Raw genomic sequence first — 20936 nt, 5'->3', positions numbered from 1 at the left:
AATTAAAAGCCCAGAAGAACCAAAATTTGTCAGAAAATAATTTTCCAACTATTATAATCAATGCATTTAAAGAGAGGATCAGTTCTAGATTCAAAGAGGATGAAAAGGTAATAAAGTCATGTAAGTCAGGTGTAATTATTTGTGTTTCTAAATTTGTTTTACATCTGTCCACATTCATAGTACTGAGACAATTAGATTGCAAAATGCCCTGGCCATAGCTGCAAGCCAATACCCCAGCATTCAAAGCTTATTGAGAGGAAAGAAAGATAAGGATAATAATTCATGACTGGTGTTATGGCAAGGCATTTTTTTTTATCAGGTTCAGAGCAACAAGAGGCAAATGTCAGTATGCTCAAGCAGTTTTATGTTCAAGCAGTTCCCTAGAGAAAAAATATATGCCATTGTTCATTCTTAATCTGTCAATCACAAAGAGGACCTTCCCTAAGCATTTACCTGTTTTATACACCCACATGACAACAGAGAACATGATGTGGAAATCAGTCAGTTTAAAAGAAATACACATTAATATCTTCTAAGAACTAATTTGATACACTGGATCAGAATACTATTTCTCATGTTAATTCTTTTGTACAAATTAAGTTCAAACAGGAAAAGATAAATTAAAATAGCTATAAACAAACTGGGAGGCTATTACGCTACAGCTGCAGTATTCAGTAGAAATGCTGTATTTTATGTTAGATGCTAAACCTTTCTAAGATTTTTTTTGTTGCCCATTGTAAGTAGTTTGCCTGCTGACAAAGAATCAATAGAAAAGGACCATTTCGTTCTGGACATTGCTATACTGATATTTAATTTGAGAGATATTCCTTTTTATGGTCATTCAGTGAAGGTGATCTAGTCCATAATCTTAGATAATAGCGGGGATTTCCATTTCTGTAATTCTTCTTTACCCTCTTCTTATTAACACACTAAGTAGGATTCTGCCCTCCCTTCTCTACTTCATGTACTGTCTTATGTGACTAAAAGATTTTATTTGAAGTCTGCTACAACCTGTGTGCAGCTCCATCATCCATTTGTATTAATCACTGACTCCCCGCTCCCCCAACTACTTCTGACCCTTTTAAACTATGATCAAATGTTTTACTGGTTAAATATTTAAAACATCTAACAGAGAAAGAAAAGAAACCCTCCTCTCTGAGTGATCTAGAATCTATTACATCTACAATTGCAGTTTTAGCACAGCAAAAAAAATCATTCCTATCTATTTCAATATTTAGTTAGTACACATAAGGTTATGTAACAGTGGTTTCTGTATTACCCATAAGGCCAATTCATACATTACAAAGTCTACATTTCTGCCACTTGGTCACCAAGATTACTTTTGATCAAACATGCACTGGCAGTTCAGTAGTTGGAACTTAATTCCCAAGTAGGGGTGTGCACTGAGACTTTTGGTTCCGGGGTGGGAGGTGGGGAGAATAATTCTTTTCCATTACTGTTTATTCTGGCTGTGGTTGTGCTGGCTTGGATCTGATCTGTTTGGTTTTTTTTTTATTTTCATGAGTTTTGGCCCATTGTGTGTGCACAAGGCAGGCATTAGCATGCATGTGTAAATGTGTACTGTTCTTTTCAAGGTGGGGTGGAGAAACGAGGCTCTTGGACAGCTTTTTTTGTACACTTCAGAACCAAAATCACATAGTCCTCCCTCTAAACCATTGATCCACCATGTTTGACAGCATACAACAAGTTCTATGTTTATGGACTCTGAAGAATGCTTGGGGAAGGCGAGTGTTGGGTAGCTGCTTGTGCGTGTGCACACTCACACATGAGCAAACACACACACACACAGTTCTTTTCATGGGGGGACTATATTCATGCTTAACCAAAAACAGCATTGTCCAAAAACCCATCGATCCAATGAGTTTTCCTCAAGCACGTGAAAAAATACACAACATTGGACACCCAAGAAGGTGAATGTTGGTGAGACTCACCAACATTCAGGAAACTTAATGGTAAAGCAGCATGGTGCACAAGCAGGAAAGCACTCCACTGCCAACCAGCATACTGCAGCGAAATTTAAACTTAAAAAAAAAACTTATGATAGTGACAAAGTCAATAAATTATTATCTTTCAATCCGGCTGTTATGCCATGTTTCCCTGTGCCTTGTGGTTTTGTTTCCACTATGAGGAGAAAATCCTCCTCACCCTAATCTCCTTTGTGCAGCCTGGGCCTCCCTCTTTAAACCTGCCAGCTGCCAGGCTGTCCTTGCACTGTGCATAAAAGCACACAGAAAGAGAGGGCTACAAGCTGGCTTTTCCTTCACAGGAAAGGAAGTAGAGGGAGGACAGCTCTCTTTTTTCCTATTTTCTACTAGTAAAAGTGGGAGACTGGACAGGTTGCTGTCTGCCAGTCACCTTTTCCAACTAAAACTGTTAACCCAGAGTTGAATTAAAAGGAAGGACAATGGTGGGAACACGTGAAGAAGACAGTCCTGTTTCTGTGCCAGAAAATAAAAAATCTGACCAGATTAGTCCTTCCATGTAGAATACTGATCTGGAAAGACTTGGGTGAACATGCATGTGTGAATGTACAATGCATACGCCTACTGCGAACAGTTTAATCAGAAAAGCTTCACATGCCAGAAGGCTTTCTGGTTAAAATGAAATTCCTCCTGGTGCTCCTTGACACACTATATTTGGAGGACTTCTTTAGTCACAGTGGTGACCCTGGCACCACAGCATGTAACTGAAGGATAGTACCAGCAGAAGGCCACTGAATGGGCATGAACCAGTTCCATGGCCTGGGACCTCCTCAGTGCAGTCCTCCTTTAATAACTGCTTTTGCTTTCCAATTTTAATGGTTCTATACTGTACTTTCCAATTTTCTTTCTGATTTTTACCCTAACCTGCATAACGTGAGCCTTTGCCGCAGCCAGTGGCTTAGAGGCTGAAGGAGATGTCTCCCTCTTCAAATCCACATGTGCACGCCCACATAGATGTTGCCAGCCTTTCCTTGCATTGTGCAAAACACACAGAAAGGGATGATGGTGGTGATGCTGATGCCAACAGCACTGTGTTATCTACTACTCCCATCCCCAGAGCAAAGCACACTTTTTGCGATTTGATCCTTATGAGTAGAGATGGGCACGATCTGCATTACCATCGAAAAAACCCCACGATAATGGCGATCGCGCAATCGTGACCCAGCGGATTGTGATCGGCCACGGCCAACGATCCTGCAATCGGGAGGGGCCTGGATCGGGGCGTTCGGGCTTGGATTGGGGATCCAGACACTCAGGCGCCAGCAATCTATTCCCCTGGCAACGGAGCCAGGGGAATGCCTGAGCTCTGTTTGCCCTCCTTCTGTAGCCCTGGAAACCCGAATGGAAGTCCAGCTTTCCTTGATCAGCAGGGCTTTCTTCCAACCACAGAGCAGCAAAGCAGTCACAAATTGGGAGAAGACACCCAGGGGAGGAAGGGGGAAGGGGGTGTTCTGTAGCCATGGGCACTCCAATCTCATCCCTGCAAACCCTGATAGGCAGCTCTGATGGCCAAACATAGACAGCCAAACACAAACATAGATGCCGCTGGCATCACCCACCGTTCCTGTATCACTGGGAACAGCGGGGCACCCCTCCGCTTTTGCCTCCACGATCCACAATCCCCGGATCGGGAACGAGAGATGTTCGGTGTGGGCCGTGAATTCGGGATCGTCACCAGCGCCAATCCACGATCAGCTTGATCGTTAATTTTTTCTGGTTCGTGCCCATCTCTACCTATGAGCCATTCAATGCCAATGTCATTGCCCAGGAAGCGCTAAAGAAAAATACATTTGTGCACCATGCACATCCCCTTCCTGTCAATGGGGTTAATGCTAAGGTCTCAGCCTTTCCCCTTTGGATCCCATTGGTTGCATGATGAGTGCAGACAGACTTGCTGTAAAGGAAAACAAGATGCTGCCATATGGCCCATCCCATTCCCTGGCCTGCCTGTATGGCTTCTGCAATGTAAGAATTGAAATGAAACACACAACTTTTTGGCGGAGGGGAGTCTTTACAGCCTCATTTCCCTAATTTGTTCCACTGTTCTGGAAGTTGCTTTAACAAGCCAAACCTGTAGTTTCTGGTGTATTTTTTGTATATATTTTTTTGTAATGCGGCCCCTACTCCCAAATAGAGATGGGCACGAACAGCAATACGAACAAAAAAAAAGTCACAAACAGCCCAATCTGCTGTTCACGAACAAGCTGTTCGTGAGGCCCCATTCTAAATGAACAGGTGGTCGTTGCAAACCTTGTTCATTGCTGTTCGTTGCTGTTCGTCAAGCCAGACAGTCTGGCACCTGCAATCAATTCCCTTGGCAACTTAGGCAAGGATTGTCTGAACTCTGTCTGAACTCCTGTTGTTGCTCTGGAAACCCCAATCTAAGCCCAATTTAGCTTGATAGGCAGGTCTTCCTTTCAAGTGTGGAGCTCCAAATTTGTCACAAGGGAGCAAAGAGCAGGGGGGAAGGAGGCTTCCAGCTCCGGCTTAGTTTGCAAACAGTGGAGAGGGAAAGAGTTGCTGTTGGCATTTTGATAGAGAGTTCATTGGAGGTTGAATTTTCTTTGTGTGTGGTAGGATAGGGATCTACCACTTCAAGTTCCAGAGCTGCTGCCAGGCTCTGGGCCAAGCTATTATTTATTATTAGTACCTTTCCTGCTGCCTGCTCAGGTAAGGTTTCTGGGAGTGGTGCGGTAGGGATCTTGATTTGGATGACGGCTGGAGGAGAGCCTGCTGGCCCCCATGAACAGCCAACCACGAACATGTTCGTGAACAGAGCCATGTTCATGGTTGTTCGTGAGTCCCTGTTCATGGATGGCAATTAACAACGAACATCATGTTCAGTTTTTTTTTCTGTTCGTACCCATCTCTACTCCCAAGTCTGCATAGACGTGATTCAGATCAGAATCACAGTACACAAGGAGAAGCAGTTTATGCAGTCCGGTAGTTACAATACCTGACTAAGTCCAGGAAGACCCAGTTTTAAATAGCCTCTCTGCTATGAATCAATTGGATGACCTCCAGTCAGTTGCTCTCTCTCAACCTACCTGACAGAGTTATGAAGACAAAAGGAGAGGAGAAACATGTACAGGGCCGGATCTAGGGTTGCCAGTGCCCAGGAAAACCCAAGTTCGGCCCCTTGTGTGCAGGCACAGTGCATGCAGTGCTCCTGGCACTGTGTGATGACGTCACTTCTGCCAGGTGCCCCGGCGCACCGCGGAGTTGTTGGAGGAAGCGCAGGGGGCTGGGAAGCCGCCTGTGCCATTCGCCTGCCCCACAGGACAAGGGGCAGGTAGCAAGTGTGATACTCTTGGAAGGCTGCTGGCTTCCTTGCATGATTTTTGATGCCATCTGCTTAAAAAATGGAGGCAGGCAGCCACAAAAGTGCCATCATCACTACCTGCTTCCATTTTGTATACGGATGGTGTTAAAAATCACACAAGGAAGCCAGCAGCCTTCCGTGGGTATCATGCTATTTTTAGACTGTGGAGAAATGGCCGTCATTTGCTCCCAAACTGTGTTTTGGGCCCAGTTTGAAAAAGATGCTTATCAACTCGTTATTTTATGACACTAAATGTGGAGAAAACAGGCACTTGCATGTAAGTGTTGTTTGTCAAGTGGTGTTCTGTGCAGGCACACATCAGCCTGTTTATGCGCAGTCCCATGTAGAGATGGGCACGAACCGAAAAAACCCCAAATGCGAGGTTCGAGGTTCATTCCATTTCACAAACCTCAAACCACGAACTTTGATGAACTTGACCAAGTTCACAAACCAGTTCATGGTTCGTGATTCGTAGGAGCCCAGAATGGCCCCCTTCAGACTCAAGAGAGCCCACTTGCATGGAGTTTTTAGCAGGCTCTCCTCCAGCCACCCTCCGAGTTTGGTGATCTCTGAGTTATAGACCCCCAAAGCCAGCACCCCCAAGAAAGTCCCATTTGATAGAATTGGAGCTATCAATGCAAATTGACATGGCTCTATTTGAAGTGATGGACCCCCAGATGTGGGTAATGTTGGTGGCCACCCCCTCCTCGTGGGCTTGAGGAGGCAGTCATCCACCTCCCTTCTCAGGGGCGGGGGGTTTGGCACCCCCTGTGCCTGCCCACATGCCCCAACAGGCAGCCCCATCACATCTGGGACATGGGTCGGGAGGTGAGAGACCAAGTGCCATGGATAGGCACAAGTTGCTCCCATAAGGGAAAAAGACATCAATCCCCCTTGTGTGGAAGCCCTAACCCACCACACACACCTGAACAGGCAGGACACGTGCACAAATTAAAGAGGTAGTTATAAATTCAAAAAGAAAGAACAATGTGAGCTCTCAGCCAAGGTGCCCACTTAGCTTGGCCCCAGAGCCTAGTAGTGGCCCTGAGATGGGAGGGGGGGTAGAGGACTACCCCAACACACACAGTCACCTGACCTGAGTAGGCAGGACAAGTGCACAAGATAAAGAGATAGACAAAGATCAATATGAGCCCTCGGCCGATGTACCCACTTTGCAGGGCCTAGCATTGGCCCTGAGACTGGGGGGGTAGAGCCCTACCCCTCCACACACAGACACCTGACCTGAACAGGCAGGACAGGTGCAGAAAATAAAGTGGTAGTTATAAATTCAAAAAGAAAGAACAATGTGATCCCGTGGCCGAGGTGCTCACTTAACTTGGCCCGAGAGCCTAGCAGTGGCCCTGAGATGGGGGGAGGGGGTAGAGCCCTACCCCGCCACACACAGACACCTCACCTGAGCAGGCAGGACAGGTGCACAAAATAGATAATAATTAAACCCAGAAGAAATAAGGAGAAATAAAGAAAATCCAAGAAAAAAGGTAGGCCTCAGTCAAACTAGGCTCCAGCCCAGAGCCAGGCTGTAGCCCTGGGACTGGGGTGGGATGGGATGGAGGAAAGAAGGCATCATTCCCAGCAATGCCAAGACTAAAGTTGAAGAGGCTTTTCAGTCTTTTTTAAACCAGCAGCAGCCAAGCTTAGTTTCACTCTCCCTCTCTCTCATTCAAATCCCAGCAACAGCTCTTCACTCTCCCACTGTCTGCTGAAACTGAAAGCACAAGGCAGAGAGCTGTGTCTTATATACCAAACGCTCACATAGAGCAGAACAGGAGGTCTGCGGTTGGCAGTCAGACCTGCCTAACAGGGTTTGGAGGGATGAGATTAGTGTTCCCATGGCTACAGAAGGCCCGTCTCCCCCTGCTCTTGGCTCCCATGTAACAGAATGGGAGCTCCACGGTTAGAAAGGAGACCTGCTTATCAAGGTTAGGTGGACTAATATATTTCTTGTATTTGAGCCAGGTTAACAGTAAATTTCTTAAGTAGTGGTGCTGAAACATTGCATCCATTTTATATTTTTCATACCACATATATGCATGCCATCCAAATATTTTATTATGTCCTTCCAATATTAGTAATGTATGATTGGTCAAGGTTACCCATTCTCTAATCCACACCAAACATATCGCTTCATGATCAAGTCTTAGATCAGGTAGTTGCATACCTCCTCTTTCCTTCGCATCACAAAGAAAACAGGGTTAACATACCTGTAACTTATGTTCATCGAGTTCTTCTGTGCTGACACACATGGGGACTGCGCAGGCGCAGGCCAGCCGCCGGAGAATTTTCTAGAGCTTCCATGGCTCCGAAGGGGCCGTTTGTCGCGCGCCTCAGCGACCGTTTTCCCGCCCAAACGGTCACGTGATCCTCCAGCGACCAACGGCCCCTTCCCTCAGTTCTCCCTTGCCGCCGCTTGACCAACACACTTCAGCCATAACACCTTAAAAACACCAATTTCCGTTACAGCCAACACAGTATTGTGCATTGGAGTTCACAGCGGGGTAGGAGGGAGGGTTGTGTGTCAGCACAGAAGAACTCGATGAACATAAGTTACAGGTATGTTAACCCTGTTTTCATCTTCGTTCTTCTGTGCCTCCACACATGGGAGTGTACCAAGCTTCATACAATAAGGAAGGCGGGGGTGAAGTCCAACACAATTTTATTAAGCAAACAAGATCAACAATAAATAGATATGCATATATACATCTATGTAAAAAAATACTGTGTAAGGACACATAAATACTCAATATTTACATATATACACACCCCTAGGTACATATATACACACTTTCACTCAAGGGTACCCAACAGGTACGTCAAGAAAGTCATACCAAAACTCCCTCAGGAAAAGAGGGAGTGTAAGACAGCCTTGGCCACAGATACATCCTGCTCCGCATTGACATCAACGGCGTAATGCCTGACAAAGGTGTCTGCAGAGGACCATGTGGCTGCTTTACAAATGTTAACCAGGGGCACCCCCCTGAGGAGTGCCGAAGAGGATGCTTGGGACCGCGTGGAGTGGGCTCTGACATGAAGCGGGCAAGCCACCCCTGCCAGGGAATAGGCCTTGCTAATGGCCGTCACAATCCACCTAGACAGGGTCTGTGAGGAAGCCCTGTTACCCTTGTCCTTGGCCCCAAAACATACAAACAGGTGAGGACTGGAGCGGAATCCCTTCGTCCTATCCAGGTAATAGGCTAGGGCCCTCTTCAAGTCTAGGGTATGGAGGGCCTTTTCCCCCTTAGAGGAGGGTTGAGGAAAGAATGCAGGCAGTGAGATATCCTGCGAGAGGTGGAAGGCGGACACCACCTTGGGCAGGAACTCAAGGCAGGGACGCAGGACCACCTTGTTGGGATGAAACACAAGAAAGGGAGGGTCAGACCGCAGTGCAGACAGTTCACTGACCCTTCTGGCCGACGTGACGGCCACCAAGAATGCTACCTTGTAGGATAGCATATCCAAGGGGCATGCAGCCATAGGTTCAAATGGAGGCAACATGAGATGTGAGAGCACCAAGGACAGTGACCACTGAGGCACTGGCGCAGACACAGGTGGGTAAAGATTGTACATGCCCTTAAGGAACTGGCGGGATTGTGGGTGAGAAAACACCGTAGCACCCTCAATTCGGGTGTGAGCAGCTGATATCGCTGCCAGGTGGACCTTGAGGGAGGAAACCTTCAAGCCCATACCACGCAAGTGGCACAAATACTCGAATACAACCCCCAAGGGACTGCTGTCAGGCACCACCCCTCTGGCAAGTGCCCAGAGCTCAAACCTGCGCCACTTGGCCGCATAAGCGCGCCTAGTGGATGGCCGACGAGCATTCAGGAGGACCCCTTGTACCTCGTCAGTAAAGCCTATCGGGGAGGAACGATCCGCCAAGCCGTTAGGTGCAGCTGCTTGGGATCGTGGTGGACTAGGCTCCCGTTTAGGAGAAGGTCTTGCCGAGGAGGCAGACTCACCTACGTCCGTTTGGACATCCGCAGGAGCTTCGGGAACCAAACCTGCCGTGGCCAGAAGGGGGCCACTAGGATGCAGTCCGTCCCGTCCTCCTCTATCTTGCACAGGACCCTGGGAATCAAGGGGAACGGAGGAAACATGTAGTGCAAGCCCTGCGTCCACGTAAACTGGAAGGCATCCCCAATAGAGAGGGGGTCGCTCCCTGCCCTGGAACAGAACGTGTGGGCCTTGGTGGTCGCCGCAGTGGCGAACACATCTATCACTGGATGACCCCACATCTGGAAGATCGGCCCAACGCACTCTACGTTCAGTTCCCACTCGTGTTCCAGTAAAGGGACCCTGCTGAGGGCATCTGCCCGGGCATTGTCTGACCCAGCCACGTGTATAGCACGGAGCGACACGCCGTTCTTGATAGCCCACTGCCAAGTGAGTGTGGCTTCCCGGCACAGGGCCATGGACACTGTGCCCCCCTGCTGATTCACGTAGTACATGGCAGTCGTGTTGTCCGTCTGCACCAACACCTGACGATTTCTCAGCAGTGCTGTAAGAGACACAAGTGCAAAACGAATGGCCCTTAGTTCAAGCACATTGATATGGAGGGTCTTTTCCCTGTCAGACCAGACATCTTGCACAGCCACATCACCACAGTAAGCACCCCATCCCATCAGAGAGGCATCAGTGGTAACCGTGATGTCATGGTGTTGATACCCAAAAGGGGTCCCTCTAAACAAGTTGTCAGCAGACAGCCACCAGTCCAAGGAGGAGAGGATGACCCTCGGGATAGAGAATTTGAGGGACGGAGGGTGCAGTAGAGCATCGTACCTCCGCACAAACCAGTTCTGGAGAGGGCGCATACGCAGCCTAGCGAAAGGCACCACAGAGGTGGCTGCTGCCATATGCCCTAGTAAGCACTGGATAGCGCGCACAGACTGGAACCGGTTCCTTTTAAACATGGACACTAGACCCCTTAGGGACCGAGCCCTCTCCAAGGGGAGCAGGGCCTTACCCTCCACAGAGTCCAAAAGTGCACCAATGTAGGACACCTTGCAGTTGGGCACCAGTTTGGATTTCTCCAAGTTCACCAGGAGCCCCAGGCGTTGGCACGTGCTAAGTACCAAGCCAATGTCCTGCACCAGCCTAGACTCTGAGTCAGCCACGATGAGCCAGTCATCGAGGTACGGAAAGATAGTACAACCTTCTTCCCGTAGGAAGGAAACCACAGGGGCCACACATTTAGTGAACACTCGTGGGGCAGTGGACAGGCCAAAGGGGAGCACCTTATACCGGAAAACCCTTTGCCGGTAAACAAAGCTCAGGTATTTCCTGTGCTCCTTCCGTATGCCCACGTGAAAGTATGCGTCTTTTAAGTCAAGAACCGCAAACCAATCCCCCTGTTTCAGCAAGGCGATCACAGCCGCCAACGTTACCATTTTGAATTTGGTCACCTTGAGGAAGGCATTAAGGCCCCTCAGATCTAAGATGGGACGTAAGCCCCCATCCTTCTTAGGGACCAGGAAGAACCTAGAGAAGAAACCCTTTACAGAGTCGTCATAGGGCAATTCTTCCACAGCACCCTTGGCCAAGAGCGACACGATCTCCGCATCCAGCTCGGCCATAGTGTTATTGACAGCTGTCAGGGGTGAACTGCATCTAGGCAGCTCAACAAACTCCAGCCCGTACCCCAGTTCAACAATAGTTAAGACCCATGAGTCAGATGTTATTGACTCCCACTCAGAGAGGAGTGGACTAAGTCTGTCCGAAAAGTTCGGGGGTACGGCTGGCGCGACCTGTCAGTACTGCCTCCCGGCGCCCTGCTGGTCTTTCTGCAGGGCCGGTTGCTGTGCCTGACGAGGCTTGAAGGGCCGACGCCTCCTCTGCTGTTGTGCGGGAGGGTAGGGCCGCTGCTGGTAGGCAGGATACTGATGATAGCCCGGCCGCTGCTGTTGGTATCTGCCCTGGTAGTGGTAAGGGCTGGACCGGGGAGCGTACCGTGACCTGGAGGAGGGCTTGTCCGCTGGAGCCAGACCCAAGGACCGCGCCGTCTGCCTGTCCTCTTTTTTCTTTTTCAGGGTCTCGTCGGTCGATTTGGAGAACAGCGAGTCCCCTTCAAAGGGCATGCTCTCCACCCTGGAACGCACCTCCTGGGACAGGGCCGTAGACCGCAACCAGGAGTGGCGCCTGAGGACCACCGCCGACGCCATCCCTCTAGCAGCAGTGTCAGCAGCGTGGCTCCCAGCGTTCATCTGCTGCTTAGACAGCCTCACAGCCTCCGTCTGTAGCAGGGACACCACAGCCTTCTGCTCAGGAGGGAGGTCCCGGGTATAGGATGCCAACTTCTCCCAGAGGTACAGCTGGTACCCTGCCATGATGGTCTGGTAGTTGGCAATCCTCAGACCCAGCGAAGCGACGATGTACTGGCGCCTGCCCATGGCATCAAGCTTCTTGCCCTCTTTATCGGCAGGCACCGAGGAGTGACCCGATCGTCGGGGGTTGAACTCCTCTGTGACCAAGGAGGAAGGTGGAGGGTGTTTCACCAACGCCGGCCAGGTGCCCTGCTTGATCTTGTAAAGCTGCTCGATGCGCTTGGACGTTGGAGGTTGATCACAGGGCACCTGCCACACCTTCTCCACAATCTCCTCAATACCCTCGAGCATGGGGAAGCCTACGTACGCTGGATTATCTCCATAGATACGTTTGAGGAGCTTGTCCTTGGTCTGGGGAAGTGCCGAAGAGATGTCCATCTCGAGAGCCTTGGCCATCCTTGCCATCTGATCGGCGTAGATGCGGAGGTCCTCGAATGGCGAGTCCGCAGATGGCACTAGCTCCTCAGCTGGCGATGGTTCGGACCAGGACTCCGACTGGTAGCCGCCAAAGCTCTCCCCATCCTCCTCATCGGAACCGAGCTGGGATTCCGGAACCTGGAGCGGAGGGGGAGCCCACGCCGACCTCGACGTCGAAGGCCTCGGTTCCGACACGGAGAAGCCCGCAGGTGCCCCCTCCCATTGGCAACGGTATGGCGAGGGGAGGTAGGAAGCCTGCCGATGCCGGGACGCAGTGGACCGGACTGATCGGACACTGTCCCCGGAACCATGCCGCTCACGACCGACCAGAGGTGGAGACGGACGGACAGGCGACGGACGGCTCCGACGAGGAGATGGGCTCGGTTCCAGCCTCGGCGACCGAAGGGCAAGCGATGGTCGGCTCCGACGGTGTGGGCTCGGCTCCGGCCCCGACGAGAATTCCGCGGGCACCGTCTCGAAGGCCATCGGATCCGGCACCTGCACGGAGATGTCCTCTGGCTCCGGGGAGCCCAGGTGAGGGGAAGGCGTGTGAGGAAGCACGATGACCTCCTCCTGAGGAGCGGGACGCGGCGACCGATGATGCTTGGTCTTCTTCTTCTTCTTCGCTGGTTCCGAAGAAGACCTCGGAACCGACGCGCTCCTCGCCTTCGAAGGGGACCTCGGCTTCGACCTCTTAGGCTTCATCGGAACCGATCCGACCGTCGGATCCGACCGGGGACTCGGTACCAGGATCCTCGGTTCCGAAGCTGGTCTCGGATCCGACCTGGTAGATGACGCGCTACGGGGCGGCCGCACCGGTCCCTGCGCTGGAGAGGCCGCTCTCGACGCCGAGGTACTCGGGGGACGCGGTTTCGACCCCGACCTCGCGGAGGCCACTGAGCCAGCTCTGGAATGCCGTTCGGCAGAGGGGCTTGGGCCGGCCTTGGAGGAGGGCAACGGAGCGCCTCCGGACATGACCTTCTGCCACAGGGAGGAATTCAATCGGGCCTTGCGCTCCTGCCGGGCCTTGCTGGTGAAGCCCTGGCAAATTTTACAGGCCGTCACATTATGGGTCTCTCCCAAACAGAACAGGCACAGTTCATGGCCATCGGTTTTGGCCATTTTCGTGTGGCATTGGAGGCAATGCTTGAAGAGAGCCTTTGAGGCCATCTTCAGGGGCACGCGAAAGGAAGGTCAAAAACAGTCCGAGTCAAATTACCGAGTCCACAACAATGTCCAAAACGAGATCCGAAGAATAGTCGAGGTCACGAAGTCCGAAGTCAAAAGCCAAGCAATCAGTCAGAATAAAGCACGAAGCACAAAAAAGCACAGAGCAACAAAGCTCACGTTCTCTCCAAGCGGCGGCAAGAAGAGAACTGAGGGAAGGGGCCGTTGGTCGCTGGAGGATCACGTGACCGTTTGGGCGGGAAAACGGTCGCTGAGGCGCGCGACAAACGGCCCCTTCGGAGCCATGGAAGCTCTAGAAAATTCTCCGGCGGCTGGCCTGCGCCTGCGCAGTCCCCATGTGTGGAGGCACAGAAGAACGAAGATGAACTTTCATTTTCACTCTTGGCTTCTTTCCTTCCCAGACAAATTCCAAAATTTTTCTCTGCCATTTTTCAAATTGCTTTTTATCTTTCACTATTCGTATTGTTTGCATTAAAAACATCGTTCTGGGCAGCACATTCATTTTGATTGTGGCAATTCGACCTAACCACGACAAATTTAATTTATTCCATTTTATCATGTCTCTTTCAATTTGAGTCCAGAGCTTTTCATAATTATTCTTGAATAAATCTATATTCTTAGCTGTCACCTCTATCCCCGAATACTTAGTTCTATGTACCACTTTGCAATTTGTTAAATCATTCAGTTCCTGCTGCTTCTTCTTGGTCATATTTTTTATTATTTTTTATTTCTTTTTGTTAATGTAGAAGCCAGCCAAATCTCCAAACTCTTTTATTTTATCTAACGAATCAGGCCAAAAAGTCATGGAGTTCGTGGAAAATGCGGCCCCACGAACCACGTTTTCATGAACTACGAACTGGCCCGGTTCGTGCTGAATTTTGAGTTGTATTACGATTTGTGCCCACCTCTAGTCCCATGTGTCACTGCACAGAAGCCACAAAGATGAGCACATGTTCCAGGGCCCTGCTGAAACCAACTGTTGTAATTTGTTTAATTGCTCAAATTTACCTGTGATCTGATTACTTCTTTAGGATATGTTCTGTTCTCCTGAAAGGGGGGTTTCTTATAAGGTAGATTCTGTAATGAAGCCCTGTATGACCTTGTATAGAATTAATGATCATGTGCATAAAATGTGCTAGAAGCAGGGGTTTTTTTGAAGGGGATACATGCCAGTGCAGAGTGACAGCACCTGTTTATGGACTACTGGCACCTTTTCATGGAGTACCAGCACCTCTTGGGCATTCAAGACTTGGGAAGAGAGGAGAGAACATCATGAGTACTGATACTGCTTTTTTTTAAAGAAAAGAAAAAAAGCACTGGCTAAAAGGAACTGTAAAGCGGTATCTCTTTTGTAAGGGTACCCTCTTTAACATGTTCCTGGTATTGAACCCTAGTATGAAGATACCTCATGAAAGAAAGCTATTTGTTTAAATACAGAATTCAGGGATTGTTTTTAGAAAAGAAAAATTCCCTTCTCCAAAATTAGCACTCCTTGCCCTACTATCCACTTCCTCATTTTACAGTCACAAAGCTTACGTGCATGTAAGCTAAGGGGGTTGATAAGGTTTATATGGGAATTTCTGCAATATTTCAAAAATACCTGTCAAAGGCTCTTACCGGAGGAGAATTCTCATAGATATTTGTACTGTAGGGCAGGTTGATGAAAACTGGGTCCATATCTTGAATATCTGTGATGGTGATTGCAAGATTAGCCAGAGTAGAAAGAGGTTTGGTTTTATCTTGGTCCTTAAAAGAAGGAGAGGAAAATATTGAAAGAGAACTAAATACAAAATGAAAACTACAACTATTAACAAAAACCCTACTCTCTTTATAGGCTGATCACGTGTGTTGGAACATCTCTACTGCCTCCCTATGCAAAGATCTGAATCTAAAAGATCTGAATCTAAATAAGAAACCACCCAGTATTGTCTGTTATGACTGGAAAGCTCCAAAGTTTCAGAGCTGTTTCCTTACCCAGATACATGAGATCTTTGCAAATTAAAATTCTAAAGACTGGATCAGTAACTTCTGCATGGTGAACACCACTGAATCCTCTGCTAAAAATGTCTTCCTGTTTTAGTTGCTGCTAATGGAGAATCTGTATTTTCCTGTTTGCAACCAGGAAAGAATGGAAAATGACACATGAGAACTTAAGTTTTTAAAAGGTCACCACATTATGTTAGCTTTTTCAGTAACAGTCCTATTTTCATTGAACACATACTAAAAATATTTTTAAAAATGTAAAACATGTCTTAGAAATAAATGGCTAGCAACAGACTGCAGCACTTCTGTTAACCTGGACTTTGCAAATAAAAAGATGGCTTTTTAATTTTTTAAAAAACATGATTTTAGGTACTATAAAGGAATTAACTTCCAAGCTCTTTCTTTGAAGCTTTGCAGGCAAGTTTCCTCCTGCTTTTATAGTTTTAGTTTGTTTCTGCTGCAGCAGCTACTTCTGCTGCTACTATGGCCCCCTTGTCCACAATAGTTTAAATAGGTAGTTCCATCCTCAAGCTTAATAACCAAATGTTCTATTTGGTTACAGTACTCTAAATATTCTAAAACATGATGTAATACATAGGAAACCTAAAGTAAAAATTAACAGGTAAATGTAGTGATAACAGAAGCTCTACGTTTTTCTCTCAGAAATGTAAGATTTTCAAGTTTAAAAAGGACAAAAGAAACATCATACTCACTGTTGCATTAACCTGAAGCTGGTAGGCCTGAGTGACTTCATAATCCAATGCTCGGATGACTGACACAATGCCCCGGCCACTGTCGATGACAAAGAAGTTGGATGGAGGCTGAAAAGAATAAAGCACACTGCCGCCTGCTCCTTGATCTGGATCTGTGGCATTCACTATGAAAATTGGAGTTCCCACTGGTGTATTCTAGAAATAAAAACAATTTAAAGTTTACATAATAAGCAAAGAATTGTTATATAACAAAGCACATTTTTCCATTTTAAAAATGAATTATCTTACTGAATAGGAAACATTTCAAAAAGAGCTGAAGCAAACAATCTTGTTTGTGGGATGCTTATATGGCTTATAGTAGTTTCATGGATGTAGTGAAGTAGTTATGATCTTTATAAGGTATTTATATTGTGGTGTTAATGTCCGTCTATGTTTTCTGAAAACCTGACAACATGCTAAAAGAAGCTTGTTTATTCAGTAATAATTTCCCAGTTAGTTACTTGTACAAAACAATTAGAATTTCAACACCAGCCTATTTCTCCTGCTTGGGTTTACAAAATGAAAGCATGGCTCTCAATGACAGCATGGCTGAAATTTCACCAAAAAACATTCATCTATGATTAAAAGTCACAGTTTTATTTTCAAATGCAACCTGGGATTACACACATCAAAAGCATACCACATGAAATTGAAAAAACGAATGCAATGCATCAATTAAAGCACACTTTGGCATCTTCTATTGTTTACTCATTAAGACAGAATACAATTATTTGTGTATAAATAAAGAATTAGTACATATTTCAAATTATACCTATGGACTAGAATGATCACTATAATCAAATAAAATATTACTATCTATTAAAAGTTTGAGAGATGCCAACTTGCAGTTACTTCAAGATTGATTCACTCTTAGTTTCCTGGGATTTTTATGCTTACAAACCACAAACTGTAAAGTTAATGAGTGAATCTTTGTCCATACACAGAAGCCTTTTCAAATGACTACAGTCCTAGAGTTAATAATTTCCTGCTAGAATAAACAGAAAAAAGGAAGACAAAAAGGAATATAAGCTACTAAGGAGGCCAAGATTTAACACAATTCTTCTATCAAAGATGAATGGGCGTGGTGGCCCTTTAAGCTGCATGAATGGGTCATCTTCTGGGAACTATCACTTCTGGCCTCTTTAGAGGAGAAGAAGGGTACATATGTTTTTTTAAAAAACACACAAAAAGGAGAGGAACATCTAAGCCGATCATGCCAAATTAGTAAGTGGAGGAAGCAGTAGATGTTCAGAAGCAAACTGACAAGGGCTGAAAAGACAGTATGTGGGATTCTCTTGCCTATTATATTATCATGCCAATCATACAACATGATGCAGGAGAAACTGCAGTGGGATCCATAATCCCAAAAGCTAATATGGCCATTTAACTGTTCCCCACAACAACGTAAGTGATATAAGGGGTTATGTTCATTGAGACCTCAATGTAGTTGATATAGGAATGATATCAATTGACATCACATTATTTCTATGGTGGCTCTCCATAAAGTTTGCTTGAGGAGGTTTATAAAGTAAAAGATCAAACATCTTAGAGATGAAAGGATGGTCTGTCACTCTAGTGGCATGTCCTACTTTCATCTACCTACATAGGTTAGCTTTCACTCACAATCTGGTTGGTTGAAGAAGGGAAGAGAAATTGATGTCCCATTCCTTGCCAAAGCCCAACCCTAAACTGATTCATGAATGCCACAGTGGACAGCAAGAGAGAACAAGAAGTAATTAAACTGGAAGCAGAAGGAAAGGAGGAATATTTAAAGGCATATGCAACAAACAAGCTCCACAGCACTTATATTGTTCAGACTGGAAAAACTGCTACCACAATTGCATTTTACATTTAAAATCATCATAAAACCATGCTGGAAAAATAAAGAGATGACAAAGGGAAAATATTGGAATGCAAAGATTTAACAATGCAAAGAGTTAACAATAACATAAATCTGGATTATCTATAAAAATCAATAAACAAATCCTGATAAATCCAGACGAAATGCTTAGTGTGAAAACACCCGAAGAACACATCAGGTTTTCATCACCCCAAATATATAGAGGCCTCCCAAATGAAATATTTTTTTAAAAAACTATTGTCATTTAAAGCATTGCCATTCACACCCTTCTGTTGTTTCTTCAATGACATTTTCTCCTTTCTTTCAACATTACATAGCCAATCAGATTTGGTCGCTTTCAGCCCAGAACAAGGGGATAAGAAGACAGATTCATCATGGACTGGGCGAGTTGGATAAACCTCTAAAGCTCATTTTGTGTTTCATTCTTTTCAACATGAAGACATTTTCAAATCTCAAACTTTCTGTCTGATTACAAGTACTACCCTAAATATTTGACAGCCCTCACTGGCCTCATTCTTAAACCAGTTATTTTTCAGCAAAGTGTAGTAACTGTGCACAATCTCTTAATTACTTCTTTCATGCTATACTATATTGCAGAGTTAAGACTCATACCATCACAAATTAACTATTAATATTGGGGAGGGAAGCATATAAATGCAGCATTACTACTCAGACAAGGTGCGGTGTCCATGGTAAGAATAATAACATTCACAAAGGATAAAGCGATCATTGTTTAATATACATCTTTTTAAGTGTCTCCCTGTAGCCACTCTTTTCAACATGCAAATCTACAAAGTTACCCAAGCTTATCAGCTTGGCAGCAAAAATGAAGAGCAGGATTTCAATGTTATTGTGTTTTATACAAAGGCTTAATAACAGGTTTTGAAAAAGAATTAGTTCTCTAGCCCCTAGGCAGTTCGGACTAAGGAACTAGGGTCATTGATGTCATAAGGCTTTGTCTTTGCTTTGTCACACCAGCAGCTGTGAGAGTTATTTTAGAGCCAAGACTAATATGATGTCTGGACTGTTGCTGAGGATAAAGGTTAACTGATTGATTAGATTTTTCTTTGCACCCTGGCACCCCTATTGGATAGCCATCTATAATTGTATTAAATTCTGGAGGTTTTTTCACTTTTTGACTTGTGCACCGAGTAGAATGCCACAAGGGAATACTATGTTTGAGGTGCAAGCAGATATGTGGAGATATTCTGATATTCATATGCACATCCCCCAGAAATTAAAAGGGGGGCATTGATTAAAATAAGAAACAAGAATTTGGGAGATACATGAAATAAAAGTCAAGCAAACTGCCTTACTGAGCAACAGGACATTTTAAAGCAATTAAACCAGGCTATGGGATCACGTTCTCCTTCAACCCACTGTTCTGGAGTGCAGATTTCCCCTGCCAGGCTTAAGAACAATTAATCATTATAACAGCAAGCATTTTAACTCCAATTAAGACTATGTAGAGTTTCTGCTTGAATCAGGATAGTAGATACCTTTTTAAAGATCACAGCAGTCCAAATTCCCTATTTATCCTATGCTGAAAAACACAGTTAAGGGTATCTGTATGGTTTCCCCTGAGAAGCAATAGCTCCTTGGAGCACATGGAAAATGATGCAGAGGGATGCATTAATCTCCCTTTCTGAATAGGGTTGCCAGTTGCTCAGTGGGGGCAGGTATATCCCACTCCCATCTTCCATAAAATAAAATAAAAAATGGCTGCCAGGGCTATTGTGTGACATCATTTCTAGGGAAACCTCAGAAGTTACATCAGTCCTTTCTAGGAATCATAGCGTGTTCAGAGATTCCTAGAGAGTAGTAGTCACTTCTAGGGGTTTTTTGGAACCGATATCACACCGACAGCTGTCACCACATAGGGCAGCCCTATTTCTCTCCCCCCCCTCTCACACACATATGCACAAACACCCCCGCTGCCGCTCTTAAAAAATGCTGTGAGATTTGACAACAAATCTCACTGCTTCTTATCTTGTCTGACCTCCAAGTAACTCAAAAAGCATTCACACTGGCAATTACATTTTTGCACAGCATTTGCCATTGTAAATTCCCTCAGACTGATAATGTTTGCACTTAAACAGGGTAAATTCAATTTAATCTTTAAAGAAGGAAAGAAGGAAAAGAAGGAAAGAAATACACATTATTAAAAACACTATGCCTGTGTGCTAGTTTCTAGCCTACACTAAATTGTATTTAGAATATTGGTACAGGTCCTGAAAAGAAAATAAAGAGAGAAGGGGGGAAGGAGGGAAAGACAAGGAAGGAAGGAAGGAAGGAAGGAAGGAAGGAAGGAAGGAAGGAAGGAAGGAAGGAAGGAAGGAAGGAAGGAAGGAAGGAAGGAAGGAAGGAAGGAAATACACATTATTTAAAACACTGTGCCTGTGTGCCAGTTTCTATTCTACACTAAATAGTATTTAGGATGTTGGCACAGGTCCTGAAAAGAAAAGAAAGGGGGGAGGGGGAGGGGAAAGACAAAGACAAAGAAAGAAAGAAAGAAAGAAAGAAAGAAAGAAAGAAAGAAAGAAAGAAAGAAAGAAAGAAAGAAAAGAAAGAAAGAAAGAAAGAAAGAAAGAAAGAAAGAAACATTATTAAATACACTGTGCCTATGTGCAGGTTTCTAGTGTACACTGAATTGTATTTAGGATGTTGGCACAGGTCCTGAAAACTGCCCCTCATAATATTTCAGGCTTGAAAGATCAAAAAGCGGAATCACACAATCTTAAGCACATGCCCCTCTTAAGCACATGCCCCTCCACCCCAGCAGTCCTGCACGCATGCACTTACAGGTGAATTGGGCTTCCATCTGAACTAATGCACCCCAGCAATAAGCCTGCTGAATTTTAGTGTGCTTGAAGTGAGGGGCGGCACATGCACAGACGTTCCGCGCACACCAATCGTGTGTGTCATGGCCAGAGTTCACTGTCAGGCTGAAGACCTGATCTTCTGATCTACTTTGGGAGTGCTGGAGAAGTGGCTTGAGAAGCAGTGAGACGCTAAGAAGGAATGTGATTATCAGCGTTGAATGAGGTTATCAGCGTTGCCAGGGAGACGTGG

At 46.0% G+C, this 20936-nt stretch overlaps 1 protein-coding gene across 1 annotated transcript in view; it reads right to left on the bottom strand.

The window, feature by feature from the left end:
• CDH23 (cadherin related 23) overlaps positions 1-20936 on the bottom strand; it is an 819524-nt gene that overhangs the window by 503320 nt on the left and 295268 nt on the right. Inside the window, exons 8-9 of the mRNA XM_054983948.1 lie at positions 15965-16159; positions 14886-15014 (exon numbers count right to left, since the gene is read on the bottom strand). Of these exons, the coding sequence (XP_054839923.1) occupies positions 14886-15014; positions 15965-16159 (324 nt within the window). The remainder of the gene's footprint in view (positions 1-14885; positions 15015-15964; positions 16160-20936) is intronic.

Source organism: Eublepharis macularius, chromosome 6 (genome assembly GCF_028583425.1).
Source record: "Eublepharis macularius isolate TG4126 chromosome 6, MPM_Emac_v1.0, whole genome shotgun sequence".
In the NCBI taxonomy this organism is placed as follows: domain Eukaryota; kingdom Metazoa; phylum Chordata; class Lepidosauria; order Squamata; family Eublepharidae; genus Eublepharis; species Eublepharis macularius.
This window is presented reverse-complemented; position numbering and strand designations above follow the sequence as displayed.